The 16,456-nt window shown below is 42.9% G+C and overlaps 1 protein-coding gene across 5 annotated transcripts in view; it reads left to right on the top strand.

Moving 5' to 3' along the window:
• Positions 1-5,084: 5,084 nt before the first annotated feature.
• The window catches only part of FBXW4 (F-box and WD repeat domain containing 4), an 86,607-nt gene continuing 75,235 nt past the window's right edge, over positions 5,085-16,456 (top strand). For 2 of the 5 annotated variants that reach the window (XM_010356129.2, XM_010356130.2), the window contains exon 1: positions 5,085-6,288. In XM_010356129.2, the coding sequence (XP_010354431.2) occupies positions 5,378-6,288 (911 nt within the window). In that variant the 5' untranslated portion in view covers positions 5,085-5,377. Of the gene's footprint in view, positions 6,289-6,661; positions 6,681-6,721; positions 6,916-16,456 lie in introns of those variants that run through there. The other 3 variants (XM_030940376.1, XM_030940378.1, XM_030940377.1) reach the window with 3 other exon arrangements.

Genomic DNA, 16,456 nt, shown 5'->3' on the forward strand with positions numbered 1-16,456 from the left:
CTGGGATTACAGGCATGAGCCACTGCACCTGGCCAAAATAACTATTTTTGAATAGCACTTGCTTGAAATTATTTCACAGATGGTAAAAATATTTTATCTTTGAATATGGCAAAGAAGATGGACTCATATAAAACCAGAGCAGATCTTGGTGGTATTTCAAGATATAAACTACCAACCCAATAGATAATTTCTGAAAATAACATTTTAGAGTCTCTTTCTCTATTTTTGAGAAGCTCGAATATTTACAAATACAGCATTCACTGTGAGACTTCTTGTTTCTTTTCCTTTCTAAGACTTTTAACTTGTTTATTTTACGATTACATGAAACACATTTTATTTTAATTTTTAAAGTTTTAGTATTTTTTGAGACAAGGTCTCATTCTGTTGCCCAGTTTGGAGTGCAGTGGCATGAACATGGCTCACTACAGCCTCAACATTTTGGGCTCAAGTAATCCTCCAGCTTCAGCTTCACGAGTAGCTGGGACTACAGGTATACACCACCATACCTACCTAATTTATTCTTATAGTTTTTAGAGATGGGGATCTCACTATGTTGCCCAGGCTGGTCTTGAACTCCTGGGCTCAAGCAATCTTCCTGCCTCAGCCTCCCAAAGTGCTGGGATTACAGGGATGAGTCTCCACACCCAGCCTTATTTAAATAAGGTTTGAGGAAACTTGGGTAGCTGGTTAAAACTCTGGCAATGATCTAGGCTTCAAATCACCAAATTCCTTTTTGCATGGTGTATAGACTCATGGCAACTCTTTTTTTTTTATAGATTTTATTTTGTAAAGGTGTACATGCTTCTTATTTAAAAATTAAGTAATACAGAAAAGTACAAAGTAAAATCCCAAAATTCTATCACCTAAAAATAACCATTATTAACATTATTCCACAAACCTTCCCTTTGCATATATACACAGAGAGATAAATTTACACAAAAGGCTCACACATACCGCACACAGTTACTAAATGAGGATGAAGCAAAATGAAGAAATTGAAGAAAATGAAGCTGAAACAAAATGAAGGAATTACCAAATTTTAGCTAAATGTTCTTCTGCAAGACATTTTAGTTCTTTTTTTTTTTTTTTTTTTTTTTTGAGGCGGAGTCTCGCTCTGTCGCCCAGGCTGGAGTGCAGTGGCCGGATCTCAGCTCACTGCAAGCTCCGCCTCCCGGGTTCACGCCATTCTCCTGCCTCAGCCTCCCAAGTAGCTGGGACTACAGGCGCTCGCCACCTTGCCCGGCTAGTTTTTGTATTTTTAGTAGAGACGGGGTTTCACCGTGTTAGCCAGGATGGTCTCGATCTCCTGACCTCGTGATCCGCCCGTCTCGGCCTCCCAAAGTGCTGGGATTACAGGCTTGAGCCACCGCGCCCGGCCGACATTTTAGTTCTTAACAATCCCTTTGAAGTTTTGAAAAAAGATTATGAAAAGCATTAAGAGTTTGAAAGTCTACATGATTAACTTTTTTTTTTTTTTTTTTTTTTTTTTTAAGACAGGGTCTTGCTCTGTTGCCCGCGCTGGAGTGCCTTAGTGTGATCATGGCTCACTGCAGTCGTAACCTCCCAGGCTCAACTGATCCTCCCACTTCAGCCTGTAAAGTAGCTGGGACCACAGATGTGCATCACCATGCCCAGCTAATTTTTTTTTTTTTTTTTTTGAGACGGAGTCTCGCTCTGTCACCCAGGCTGGAGTGCAGTGGCCGGATCTCAGCTCACTGCAAGGTCCGCCTCCCGGGTTTACGCCATTCTCCTGCCTCAGCCTCCTGAGTAGCTGGGACTACAGGCGCCCGCCACCTCGCCCGGTTAGTTTTTTGTACTTTTTAGTAGAGACGGGGTTTCACCGTGTTAGCCAGGATGGTCTCAATCTCCTGACCTCGTGATCCACCCGTCTCGGCCTCCCAAAGTGCTGGGATTACAGGCTTGAGCCACCGCGCCCGGCCCCTCCCTACCTTATTTCATGATGGTTCCTGAATCTGAACTTCAAGAGAGTCGATGACTTTTACTTAAAGATGTTCTGGGCTGGGCGAGGTGGGTCATGCCCCTAATCCCAGCACTTTGGGAGGCCAAGGTGGGCGGATGGCCTGAGGTCCAGAGTTCAAGACCAGCCTGGCCAGCATGGTGAAACCTTGTCTGTACTAAAAATACAAAAATTATCTGGGTGTGGTGGCAGGTGCCTATAATCCCAGCTACATGGGAAGCTGAGGCAGGAGAATTGCTTGAACCCAGGAGGCGGAGGTTTCAGTGAGCCGAGATCACGCCATTGCACTATAGCCTGGGCAACAGAGTGACTCCCCGTCTTGGGAAAAAAAAAAAAAGATAGTCAAAGCCACTAAAGTCTTTCTACCTTCCTCTTTTCTGAGTATTAATATATTTATTTTCTTTGATAGAAAAATGCTATTCAGGTCCTCCGTGGAGACATGCATTTACTTTTATTATAAACTCATCTGAAAAGTCACATCTTTTCAGTCACATCTTTTCAGTCACATCTTTTCAGTCACATCTTTTCAGTCACATCTTTTCAGTTGCTTTTTTTTTTTTTGACACTCTACCACAAAAAGATTTTTAAAAGTATATTTTATGATACAATTTTTAAAAGTTTGGTTTACATCCAAAATTGGATTTTTCTTTGTTGGGGGCAGGGAAAGGGAGAGTTGATGAAAAATTCTAGCTGCTTCCCTGAGCTAAGGCTAAAGGTTTTTTCTTTGTTGTTTTCTTTATCACGTTTGGTAAATTAGGGACACACATCACCACCAAATAACAGATTATATGCCAATTTTCCATTTTGGCTTTGCTTTTTTTCCTGCACAGTGAGTATGTTGACTTTTTTGGAAATCATTGCATTACAAATTCTAGGCTAAGAGTTTACCTGATCTCTGGTTTGAATGTGAAAGAGGATGATTTGATGTTTTTTTTTTTTTTTTTTTTTTTTTTTTCCTGTCTCCCAGGCTGGAGTGCAGTAGCGTGATCTCCGCTCACTGCAACCTCCGCCTCCCGGATTCAAGCAATTCTCCTGCCTCAGCCTCCCCAGTAGCTGGGACTACAGGCGCCTGCTGCCACACCCAGCTAAATTTTTTTTGTATTTTTTTTAGTAGAGATGGGTTTTCACCGTGTTGTCCAGGCTGGTTTTGAACTGAGCTCAGGCAATCTGCCTGCCCCTGCCTGCCCCGGCCTACCAAAGTGCTAGGATTACAGGTGTGAGCCACCGTGCCTGGCTGATTTGATGTTTTCAAATGATGCTTTAATTTCTCCATTAATGAAAATAAAGTAAGTTACACTTGTGTGATTATGGATTTTAATTCTAATTTAAGTTGGGTTAAAGAAGTTTTAGTGCCTCCACTAAAAATGGATAGAATATAGATGAACTACTCAGCTTTGCTATGTATCCTGAATGGGTTAAAAGGTACTCAAACCGTAAGAAATTACAAACATCTCTAACACAAATCTAAACACAAAATGCAGGAACCATGTATCATCTGTCTTCCTTCCTGAGTAGCTCACAGTGCATGAATATAGCAAAATCAATAAATGTTGAACTCATGATGCCACCTAAGTATTCCTGCCTCAATAGTCTTCTAACAGTGTGATACCTGTGAATAAGTACATTTCTTTATAATGATCTCTAAAAGATGGCTTAAATTCTTTGGTTGCATTGAAATCTATAAAATATTGCTTTTAATAAACTACTGTCTTGAGTTTGGAAATTGTTTTCTACACAAAGTCTTTGTTGCATTTGGAGGGGTGGGGGAGGGATGGCATTTTTTTGTAACAGGATTTGACCTGTAACTATTATTAAGAATTTTCTTAGAGGAGTTCAAAGCATTTTACAGGGATCATCTCATTTATCCCTCGAAAGTAAGGCAGAGGCATTATCTCCACTACAGATTGAGAACACTAAAAGGCCAAGATAGGTGGGGCTTTTTGTTGTTGTTGTTTTGCTAAGATCAAAAAGTAATTCTAGGGCAAAGCCAGATTCCGGTCTGACCTTGTTACACGATGCTTCTTGCAGCACCATAATACAATGTAGTTGCTTCTTAGATCTCCCTTTGGCTATGCTAGGTGTTGAATAATTTCGGGGTCGATTTTTATTCTTTCCCGCTCCCTGAAAATGGGTGTTAAGATGTAAGTACAAAAGAAAACTCCCCAGTCCCTCCTATCTGGATTTGGAGTACAGGATAAACAGACAGAAATAGGCATCTTCCTCCCCTCCTCCAAGTTTTACTGCCTAGCCCAATGCTAATAGAAAAATAACCCGAACCACAAATGCAAGTCACATGTATAATTTTAAATTTTCTAGTAGTTACATTAAAATATATTGTATTGGCCGGGCGCGGTGGCTCAAGCCTGTAATCCCAGCACTTTGGGTGGCCGAGAGGGGCGGATCACGAGGTCAGGAGATCGAGACCATCCTGGCTAACATGGTGAAACCCCGTCTCTACTAAAAAATACAAAAAACTAGCCGGGCGAGGTGGCGGGCGCCTGTAGTCCCAGCTACTCGGGAGGCTGAGGCAGGAGAATGGCATAAACCCGGGTGGCGGAGCTTGCAGTGAGCTGAGATCCGGCCACTGCACTCCAGCCTGGGCGACGGAGCAAGACTCCATCTCAAAAATAAATAAATAAATAAATAAATAAAATAAAATATATTTTATTTAGCCCAATACAGCGTATCCAAAATATGAACACTTCAACATGTAATCAATATAAAATTATTAATGAGATATTTTGCATTTTTTTTGGTATGGCTTCAAAATCTGGTGTGCATTTCTCACTCATAGCCCATTTCAATTTGTTTTAGCCAAATTTCAAATGCTCAGCAGCCACATGTGACTAGGGAGGACACTGTTGGACAGCACAGGTCTAGACCTCAGTAGCTCTCCCTTCAGATTAATGCCATGTGAATCGAATGGGTGGTATGAAGAATGGATGCTAAGTCCTCGGAGAATCAACTTGCACTTGGGTGGTGACTGATAAGAATCCCTAGCTGTGCCATTTCCTGATACATGACTGTTTTTGAAGTTATGGACTCAGGATCTAGAAGACTGCAAATCCCCAAATATGTCTAATACCCAAGCTCACACCAGGACCGTGCTTCCAGGCCTGTGTGAGAACCTAAGCTTTGGAACCTGTCAACTTCTAGGGCTGCAGATTCTTTGGGCCCTCACATGTGGCCTGTGGATAGGAGGCATCACTCGAGGAAGAGGAGGGCACCTAGAGGGGGAAGGCCACCCAACTACGGGCTTCTTGAGGACAGGTGCTCCAAATGGCCGCTTCCTGAGGGCAGCAGGTCCTCTTGTGGCCTTAGGCAGGGCCCTGAAACCGGCCTCACGTGTTTGCAACTCGAACTCCTGTGCTTCCACCAAGGGCTCCCGGGTTTGCGGGGATGGTGTCCGCGCCCCGGCCCCGGCCCGCACCCCGAAGTGGCTCCAAGGCCGCAGGTGTGAGGGGCGTGCCCAGGGCTCGGCCCGCGCCGCCCCATGTGACCCGGTCCGACATGGTGTCGCCTCCTCCCGGGGCGGCGGCGGTGGCGGCTCGGGCTGGGCTCCGCGTCGGGCCGGCCCCGTCGCCGCTCATGGGCAGCCAGGGCCGCTCGGGGCCCCCCGGGAACGGCGGGCCGGGCGAGGGCGAGGGCGGAGAGGCGAGGAAGCTGCAGGAAGGGAGGGTGGCGAGGGGGAAGCGAAGGAAAGGGAAGGGGAAGGGAAAAGCGAGAGCGGGGCAAGGCGGAAGAGGAAGCGGGGCGGAAGGGAAGCCCGGGCCACAGACGGCGAAGGAGGCAGCGGGGCCGGAGGCTGAGGCGGGAGCGAGGGCATGCCCAAAGGAGGAAGCAGAGGGAGGCGGAAGCGTGGAGGAAGGGGCGAGAGGCATCATCAAGGGAGATGAGGGGAGTGCAGGGGCCGGGAAGGAGGCACAAGGAAGAGAGTATAGGAAGAAGGAGGCATGGAGGGTCAGGACTAGGCGGCGGGAGGGCGCCAGGCCGGGAAGAGCACAGAGACGAGGGGGTCAGGCTTGGGCCGACATCCCGGGGACAGGGGTGGCCATGGCGGCGGCGGCCGGGGAGGAGGAGGAGGAGGAGGCGGCTCGGGAGTCGGCCGCCCGCCCAGCCGCGGGGCCTGCGCTCTGGCGCCTGCCAGAGGAGCTGCTGCTGCTCATCTGCTCCTACCTGGACATGCGGGCCCTCGGCCGCCTGGCCCAGGTGTGCCGCTGGCTGCGGCGCTTCACCAGCTGCGACCTGCTCTGGCGCCGGATAGCCCGGGCCTCGCTCAACTCCGGCTTCACGCGGCTCGGCACCGACCTGTAAGCGTCCGCTCGCCCGCCCGCTCCCCGCCCCGGGCCGGCCCCGCGTCCCGGGAAAGGGCGGGGCGCCGCGGCCTGGTCGGCCCGGGGTCGTGTCGCACTCCGAGTTCCTAGGCCTACAGCTGGCCTCCGCCTACACCCCTTCCCAAGCACTCTCGGGGGCCCTTTTGCCCCTTCTCCCCAAGGCCTCCATCTGAGGCAGCCTCCCGAGAGCATCCCTCAGTAGGCACCCTACCCGGTGGGCCGCTCCTCACAATTAGCCATCTTAGGCAATCCCTAAAGCTTTCGATTGTGTCTTTTTGCAGAGATTTAGCTGCCGGGTTCCTTAGCCCCAGAGGAGCCAGTTTGGTCTATGTGGTTCCTTCGTGCTTTGGACGACTCCTCCAGTCCAGGTCTAGGACCCAGGTTCCTTAAGTGGTCTATCATAAATTTTTGTGGACTTTTCATCTTTCATCCTCCCTACCCTTTTCTAAAGGTTGTTAAGCTTCAGGGCTCGGACCTTAATGCAAGGCCCTCGGTCCCAGTGTTCAGCCATAGTTTATGACTTCAGACAGGCAGAGCGATACGAAAAAGGGGGCCTGCTTGAGGCAGGAGGCTGGAGTCGGTCCAGGATGTGCACAAGACATGGTATTGCAATTTGGCCTGTTTTTGGTAGGGTCTGAGACCTGTGAATGAAAAACTTTTCTGAACCACTTAAGCTGTTAAATAGGAAGGAAAAAACATGTAGGGAATTGAGGGAGTAAGACCTTTCAGATTGCCCCCTCTTCCACCCGTTTTTTAAAAAGTAGTTCTTTCTAGTACATTATGACAAAGAACGTTTTTAAAAACATAAAAAGCCATAATACCATCACCTCTAGACAATTATTTTAATTTAAAAAACTTTTCAGTTGCACACATAGTTGCTGTCTTACTGATCCTGACAGAATAGGTACATAGTAAATGTTTGTGAGCTGTCCCATAATGAGATTAAAGAACATCCCTCTACTATTAAACTTACATGTTGTGTTCAGCTTTTTGTTATTATAGATAATGAAATGATGCATTTTTGAGTAACAGCTTTACTGAAGTATAAGTCACATGTCATACCATATATATTTAAAAAAAATTAGTTCCTTAGGATAAAGTCTCAAGGTGGCATTATAGCAAAGGTTATGGTTTGCAGAGGTGCTGTACCACTTTATAGTGGAAACAGCACAGAGTGAACAAATTTTAGGTGAGAATTTAGAAAATCTTTGCTACTTTAGTGGTCATTTAAGGTACCAAAGTTGTGTTATTTTGCATGTCTTTTACCACTGGCCAGGATAAATATATTCCCATGTGTTTGTTTCACCTCCGAGACTGTCTGTTCCCACTCTTTGCCCATTTATTACTGGGGTCTTTGTGTTTTTCCTATAAATTTGGAATCTTTGTGGGTCTTAGATGTTAGAATCTAGTCTGTCATCTTTGAACCAGATATTTTTCCCGGTCAATTCATTGTACTTTACTGTTTTACACTTTATTAGGCTCTGCCAGTCTTTTGTGATTTTTTTTTTCTCTTTTTTTCTCCAAAGCTGAGAAATTTATAATTCCTCCACAGACCTGATAAATCTATTTCCCACTGGTTTTCTTACAAATTTGATTTTTTTTTTTTTTTTTGAGACGGAGTTTCACTCTTGTTGCCCAGGTTGGAGTGCAGTGGTTTGATCTCGGCTCACCACAACCGCCTCCTGGGTTCAAGCGATTCTCCTGCCACAGCCTCCTGCATAGCTGGGATTACAGGCATGCACCACCACACCCAGATAATTTTGTATTTTTAGTAGAGATAGGGTTTCTCCATTTTGGTCAGGCTGGTCTCCAACTCTGGACCTCAGGTTATCCGCCTGCCTTGGCCTCCCAAAGTGCTGGGATTACAGGGGTGAGCCACCGTGCCCGGCCTAATTTGATTTTTTAATAGTTAACACTTTCATCAATACCACTTTTGGTGCAAGAGGTGAATTCAACTTACTATTCTTGTTAGGTAGCCTCAACAGCTACCTTAGTTATCACTACAACTTTGTTAAGTAATTCTCTTTTCCTTTGTTTTGGAAAGCTTATTTTGCCATATAGTAAGTTTTTATATATATATATAATATAATATACACATGTATATACACATACATATATGTGTGTATATTGGATCTGTATCTGAACTCTTCATTGTGTGTCACTGATACAGTTTTCCATTTCCATAGTATTTTAAATATTGTTACTTTTTGATGGAGTCTAGTAATCTGTCAGGGTAAGATTATCCTGTTGGATTTATGTGTGTGTGTCACCTCTACACTTCTGTTCAACTCGCCGTCAAAAAAAAATTCTGTACTTTTTCAAGGACTTTTGTGGTTTTCATGATAAAGTTCTCACATATCTGTTGTTGCACTGCTATGTATTTCTGAATATGTTATGCATTTCGTTTTTATTGCAAATATACTCTCTTCGGTATGTTTTCTGGCTGGGTATTACTGAATGTAGAAGATTACTTTTGTAAATTTTGAATTTGATGGTTTTTTATTCTTTTTATTCTAGGATGATTTTGTTCATGATAATGATTCCTTGGGACTTCTTGGGCATGCAGTCTTGTCACCTGCAGAAATAGTTTTTTATTCTCTTCCTTTCTTATGAGAATAACTATTTCAAAGAATATTATCAGTTGACCTATAAGAGAAGTCTAAAACAACTGGAACCCAAGCCAGCCAAGGCAAAGTTTGCCTTTCTCTCTCTTCATATAGAGATTGAGTGAATGAATGAAAGAATTGGTGTTTATTTTCAAATGCTCTAAAAGAGAGATACTGGGAATGAATCTACATTCTGTAGCAGTAATAACAAAAATGAAAGTGAATTTATGGTGTAAAATGCTTTGAGATTGCCAAATGATATGGCTTTATTATTTATTAGACATGTGTGTTTTGATTTCTCGCCTGTGTCCTAGGGTAAGGTGTCCTGGCCTTCTAGGGAAGTTGTTTTACCATAGCACTTGATAAAGAGCAGGGTCAGTGCTCGGGTTTTCTGGGTTGAGGGAAGAAGTTACGCGTGTTACAGCAGGTGGAGAGAATGTTTACCAGTGTGGTCCGTTTCTGGACAGCTGCAGAGACTTAATAAGCCACAGAGAGAGGTGGTTGTCATCCCTGGAGGAAGAAGGCATGCACCCCAGTCCACTTAGGGAGTCAGCAAAGCCGGGCCCAAAGTACAGCAAGAGTATGGCTGCGTGGATAGTGGCAGGGCTGTTGTTCATGCTTTGGGCTAATTAACTGCAGACTAGATAAGTGAGATGAGTTTTTATCAGCATTACACAAAACTGGATTTGATCAGAAGCCACATAACCTCACTGGCCCTAGGTTTTATTACCTATAAAGAATGGGAATAACCTTGCCTGATAAAATGAGGCTTAAATGTAGAATGCTGGCTAGTACAGCATTAAGCACATAGCAGGCACTCAATAAATTGTAAAATGGAACTTTTTAATTGTTTGGGTTCTCCTCTAGGTAGTCTGTATATAGCAAAAGTGGGGATGGTTTGACTTAGAGGTGCTGCCTAAAGACAAAGGGGAACACACACACACACACACACACACACACACACACACACACACACAGTCTGCTTGGTTTCTCTCACCTGTCCTGAATGTTTTTGGAAACATGACAGCAGAACTTGTGGACTTAGGGCCTGCACTTGGGGATGAAGAGCCTCTTGATTCTCAGAAACACAAACTGCTAAGGTTTACTGACCTTCCGGCCCAGGGCAAGTCCCATTCAGTTTGGCTGTTCCTAACTGATCATAGCTTTGTTGAGTAAGATGAACTGCTTTGGTTCCTTGTGATTTGCTAATGGTCTTATACTTGTGCTTGAAGGCATTCTGGCCACTTTAAAACCACAAACAAACAATTTGCTTCCCTTTTGCCTGAACAGTGAACACTAATAGGTACTAAGCTTTTTTTTTCTTTTTTCTTTTTAAAGGGACGCAAAGATAGTTGGAGTCAGTCATCTGATTTAAAATCAGTTTTGTGTGGAAATTTTATGAAGCCTGTTGGAATAGAAATATCCTGAATATAACAATAAAAATCAAAGAAATGTTTCATATAGCAGTCTTTCAAATTTTCCCTAAAGAGTAACAGGATAAACTAACCTAGTTCCGTTTACAAGAACAAGACAGTGGAATTCAGCTGTCAGTTGATAATGTAGGCTGAATGCAAGAAGTAGACAGTATGACAGGGGAAGAACAGGAGTGCTATCTGCAAATTCTGATACTGAAAATTAACAAATGCAAATAATGGAGAGAAAAAGTATATCTGTGCATGTAAAGCTATTTTTAAAATATTCTACTGCCAGTCTTACGTTAAAGAAAGCTTACTTGATCCTCTTCCTCCCGAATGAAGTGCTACATATTGTCAAACAGGAATTTTATTTTAAATAGCCTTTGAGCAGTATCTGGGTGCTGTCTTGCATTTGCCTATGATAGATTTGCCTGGAATTAACAATAGGTGTTCAGGGAGTGAGGCTCCTGAGGTGTTTGTCCTGGCATGTACATTCATTCCTGTGGAGGGGTCCTGTAGCCTTGGAGCTGTTTGAGGCTGGGGGCCTGGGGTATCTGTTTCAGTGATGATTAACGTCCAGAGTGGTGAGATAGACACAGATAAGCAGAGTGTGTTTATTTGTTTTAAAATGATTGTGCCTAAGAGCATTTTCTTGGCCCAGAAAGCATATAGTTTCCTAACTAGTTTCCTACTCTGAATGGAGAAGGTATTGCTAACTGGTTACATTTAAGGCCTAAACTGTGATCTTCAGAAAACAATTAACAACTCAAAGTAGCTTAGGCTTTCTCCAGTTTTCTGCCTTTCCCAGGGAGGAGAGTCACTTATTTGTTCTCTGATTCATGGAATGATTTCATATATGGATGTATTTATTGTCTTTAGCATTTGGAAAGGCCTTATTTCTAATAGTTTCTATGAGTTAATAAAATAGAGTTTAGTTTACAGGTTCAAAATAAAACAGTACACCTGTGGAAGCAGGACATGGTCTAGTGCAGTCACTACCTCCAAATGCGAACTGGAAGAATGGAAGAAGCCTTCTCTAAGACCATGAGAATACAGAAGCTGTTTATATCCTTTCCAGTCTTGTAAAACTTGAGTGGTAGGGGCTGAATTTTCTAGCTTTCAAGACAGAAACATGGAGAAACCCAATGTCTTCACAGTCTGTGAGATGAGCAATCTGTAGTATAAGTTCATACTGTAATGAGAGCTCTGAAAATATTTCAGTACTCCATACTTTTTTTTTTTTTTTTTTTTTTTTTTTTTTGCACCTGGAACCTTCATCTAAGGTAAAGATTGTGCTTGAGCTGCTGAAATCCCCAACTGACAGTGAGGTCACTGAGTCAGTATACAGGTTTTTTAAAAAATTATTTTTGAATGTGTGACTTAGAAAAGAATTACTTGTGTGTGACAACTTAACCTTAGCTCTGGGTTGACCCTGGCACTGGATTAGTTTCTGGTCCTGACATGTAACCATGGAACAGTGAGAAATTTAGGCAGATTCTTCTTGAGACCAGGCTCCAAAAATATTTGAAAATTAAGATGAGATCAACTGTTTGAAAAAAAGAGGAGAAAATTGGGTTTTGAATTTTCAGTGAAAATTGGCAGACTCCCCACTTTGATCTGCAGAAACTGACTTTTGCTAAGCTTCAGAATTTACCTCAGGTATGTCAACCATGAGTCAAGGTTGAGAATCCTAAGATTTGGTTTACTCTTAAGGAAAGTCCTTCCTATTCAGCAGTCTTGCTCAGATGGAACTCCAATTGTAATCAATTGAATCAAGATGGTTATGGTAATTAAGAATATGTTTATGTACCCTGAATCATGTAAATACTTGAGCTTTCTCTAAAAATGAGTAGGAGACTATCTGGAGAAAGAATTTACCTCCTGTGAGAGGTTTGGCTGCCTTGTCTCAATTTTTAGTCAGTTCTTCATTTTATCCAGACTGTCCACATTGCCCTCCCTGGAAGTCTGGGCCCACCCAATGGGCCCCTGTGCCTGCTGTCCCTCTTTAGCCCACAATTAATTGCCAGCACATTCTTTCTTCTTCATCTTCTTTTTTGGTATTTGACATGAGCTCAAATTGCTGAGAAAGGTGACAACTGTGAAATGAAGACAGGGCTTGGAGACACCTTAAAAAATACATGCAAAGGCCACTAAATGACAAGAGCAGACTGCCAGGCTCTTTCAAAACATCACCATGTCTGTTGACTTTCCATTCCTTGTCCACAGCACAAAATTGGAGGTCAAAGAATCATAGGAGTTAGAGATGGAAAAGACATTTGGGGTCAGCCAGTTCATCCCTCCGCCTTCTCCTGCCCCTGATTCCAAATCATTCCTTACATTATATTTTCTCCCCCAGCTCTTGTACAGTTTTCACGGTCTTCACTCAACCCTAGCTGTCACCTTTGGGGAATGATGCTGGAGGTTCTCTCTAGTTTCTCCTCGGCAAAGAGAGATATTGCCTGTGCCCCCAGTTGACATCCATGAACTTCTTTGTTGGTGGTCCCAGCTGAGAGGCTGAAGGATAATTGGATGTCTCCTGTTGCCTGGTGATGGGGCGTTTTTAGACAGAATTGAAGAGGATTTAGTGTGTGATGATATTGGGCAAGGGCTGAGGTGTAGGGTAGCCATTGATGAATTTGTTCCTAGACTTTTGTTGTTCAAGTCTCTTGACCTATAGGGGGATTCTTATTTGTATGAAGTGTGTGGTATTGGGACAGGTGGGCAGAGATAGGAAATTACAGTGAATAGGAGTTTGATAGGAACCCTAACTTGGAGATTGGTAGATTAAACAAACAAATAAGAAATACTGATTTTGCGAGGTAGTAGATGATTGTTTTAATACTTACATGTTAGGGGAGAAATAGAATGGTGGTTACTGTACAGAAGCTTCAGTTTAGAGTCATATTGAGGAGAACAGATGGGCCGGAAGCAAGTATTTTGGATTAGGGTACGCTGTTGCTTTTGTGGTCTCCCCTTGCTTTAAGAAAGCAGAGAAATAGAAGTCTTATGCTCACTGGCTATATGAGTTGGAAGAGGGAATGGTCATTTTTAGAGGCAGCTTTGGAGGGATACCCCCAGCTCCCCCGTCTTTTTCCAGCAGCTGTTGGGAGCAGTCCGAAGGGGGTATTGTATTTCTTCTGGTAACTCTGCCAAGAATGAGAGGAAATCCACAATCTGTGGGTTTTGTAGGGGGATGAGGATGGGGTGGCAGGTGATGGGACAGGGAAATTAAATTGTTTTATAGTAAATATGTTGAGATACTTTTCCTGGAAAGCTGTTTCCCTGAAAGGAATGATATTTCCCCTGCTCACTAACCCTGTAATGAGTTCATTCTCCTTAAAGAAAGGGAAATAGTCTTTGAATACTTCTTTTTCTTTTTTCCCTGTAGTTCCAGCTTTGACCTCCCATGTTTCTTTGAGTTTTCCTTTAGAAAGTCTACGTCAAAAAGTTGAATCAAGGTTCAGATATGGGTGGTATGTGTTTTTGTCCCCTCCAGAAGTGAGTTGCTAAGGGAGAACTTCATCCCTTATCTTGCATGCAGTTTGACTTTATCGTAATGGCCTAGAAGCTGGATATGTAAAAACTTTCTGGGTGATGTCTGGTTCATATTCTCCTCATCCCTTCATTCAGGCTGGAAGGGCATCAGGGATTTTGAAGTCTGGTCACTTGGGTTGAGAACCTGTTTTGATGATTAATATAGAACACAGTTTCGTGATTAAAAACAATAAAAAACAACCCTGGGAAGCAAAGCAGTATAATTATTTCTCACATATCAGATGAGGAGTCTAGGGAAAAATCATTTTGAAGGTATGAGAACAAAGTTTACCTCTTAGTCTGCTAGTGCCTAATTCATGACTCACTTAGAGGAAGGCCTGTTCACCGCTCCCTGCCCCCCCAAAATTGGCATCTTTCTTGCCATTGTTCATTTTTAGAAAGTACCAGATCAGTCTTTCCAAAAGTTGTATTGTGGGATTCTTGAAAAACTAATTCTGTAATCAAATGAGTGGGGGAAAATGCTATGCGCCACATTCCCTTTCTTAGGGATCACAATGTCCATTGGGGATTAAAGGCACTGGCAAGTCCTGTGATAGAGGGACCTGTTTGATTTTGTTTCAGCCAGCATTGTGCAAAATGTTTTGACCATGAAATTCTCTTTTTCACTGCTAAATATCTCTTTAACATCTTGCAGAACACACATACTGGTCAAGTGCCGTGCAAATACAGAGCCTAACCAAAGCCAGGAGGAAAAGGATGTGAACACAGCCAAGTTCTGAATTTAAGCTCATGCATATAAAGGACCAGGGTTATGCTCAGTGCTTCTGAAACTGTTTAGACATCTTCGACATGTGGGTGCCATGTTAAGATACTTTATCTGCTCAGATTTCTTCCCTTGAGCTTCTCTAGAATAAGAATTTGGAGACTTTGGTTGAATTCTTGAAGATGTGGTATGTTATACATTTTAAGGAAGGGCCTTTGGAGCTACAGGTATTGTTCAAAGTGTGACTTATCAAATGGAGAACGATGTTTTTGGAAACTCTTGCTTGAGCAGTTCCTAAGCAATGTCTATCAAAATACCTATTATGCTAGGACCATGGTTCTCCCTTTTTGTGTTAAAGACATAGTTTTGTATGATGTTAGAATTTTTGATAGTACATTAAAGGATTAAAGGTGAATGTCATTTTTTTTTTAGAAGCAAGTTTCAGAAAATTGAAAAACCTGTTCACGATTATTTATACTATTTACTTGTTCACCCCCTGGTGTGTTACTGTTTGAACAGTATTGTTTGCAGCCCTGACCTTGTTCTCTTATATCCTTTGAGGTAAAGTTCATATATGTTCCTCTGAACATGCAATCTTTATTTTATTTTCAGCAAATTGTATCATGGGCAATATTTCGGCTTAATGTCTGATAGAAATCCCTGTAAAAGTGTGGATTGTTAGTTGAACAAAAATAAATTCTATATATTGTTTAAAATTTGGTGGTGCACTTATTCAGGGTTACTGCTATATCACTTGTCTGCCCAGTGATGGTTGAGAGCCACTTTTAGAAGCACAAAGTGGTTTAAGACTTGATCCTGTGGAATTTATGACTAAATTAGACAAAAAAGATGATGTATAGCTGTGAAAAGCTAGCAATGCCTAGGTGTATGGTAGGTTCCCTCTCACAGTTCAGATGTCATGTTTGGAAGAGTCACAGAAGTAGAGGCTTTATCTAGATTTTAAAGAATGGATGAATTTGACTAGTCCCCAGAAGTAGCAGTCAGGGGCAAAGGTAGGCTGGGGCTGGCAATATCGGTGAAAGTGTGGGTGTATGAATGGACGTGGAAGAGATTGGCTTGGTGGGAGTCCAGTTGCATAGTGTGAAGCATGAAAAGTGAGTTGAATGGGTAAAGTGGGTTGACAGTTGGGGGTCTTTCAAGGGAGCTGTGGGTCAGTTCAGTCAGCTCCATGCCCTCTTTGTGCATGGTCTTGTCCTCATGCTGGCATGTTTCCTACAGTCTCCCTTCACTCTGAATTTTGGGGCTATTCTCTGTTCCTTGGTCAAAAGGATAAGCAATTTAACATGATATAAAGATTTTTGATTAATTTTTTTGAACCTTAATTATAAACCTCTGCTACTGAAGCTATTGGAAGATTCAGGCTAATGCAAGTATAAATGAAAAGTTAGAAGGTTCTTATCTTTGACTGCTTAAATACTTTACACTAAAGCCAAGTTGTTAGCATTGATAGAACTGGTGAGAATAGGCAATCTGGGGAAAAATCTGGAGAGAAAGAAGATAAGAGAAATCAAGATATAGTGTTAATTTAAAATTCCAAGCCCCAAGGCCCGGGTGCTGTAGCTCATGCCTGTAATCCCAACACTTTGGGAGGCCGAGGCAGGTGGATCATTTGAGGTCTGAAGTTCAAGACCAGCCTGACCAACATGGTGTAACCCCATCTCTATTAAACATACAAAAATTAGCTGGGTAGTAATGGCATGTGCCCGTAATCCCAACTACTTGGGAGGCTGAGGCAGGAGAATCACTTGAGTCTGGGAGGTAGAGGTTGCAGTGAGCCCAGATTGCACTACTGCACTACAGTCTGGGTGACACAGTGAGACCCTGTCTCAAAAAAAAATAAATTA

Source organism: Rhinopithecus roxellana, chromosome 11, assembly GCF_007565055.1.
Source record: "Rhinopithecus roxellana isolate Shanxi Qingling chromosome 11, ASM756505v1, whole genome shotgun sequence".
Classification (NCBI taxonomy): domain Eukaryota; kingdom Metazoa; phylum Chordata; class Mammalia; order Primates; family Cercopithecidae; genus Rhinopithecus; species Rhinopithecus roxellana.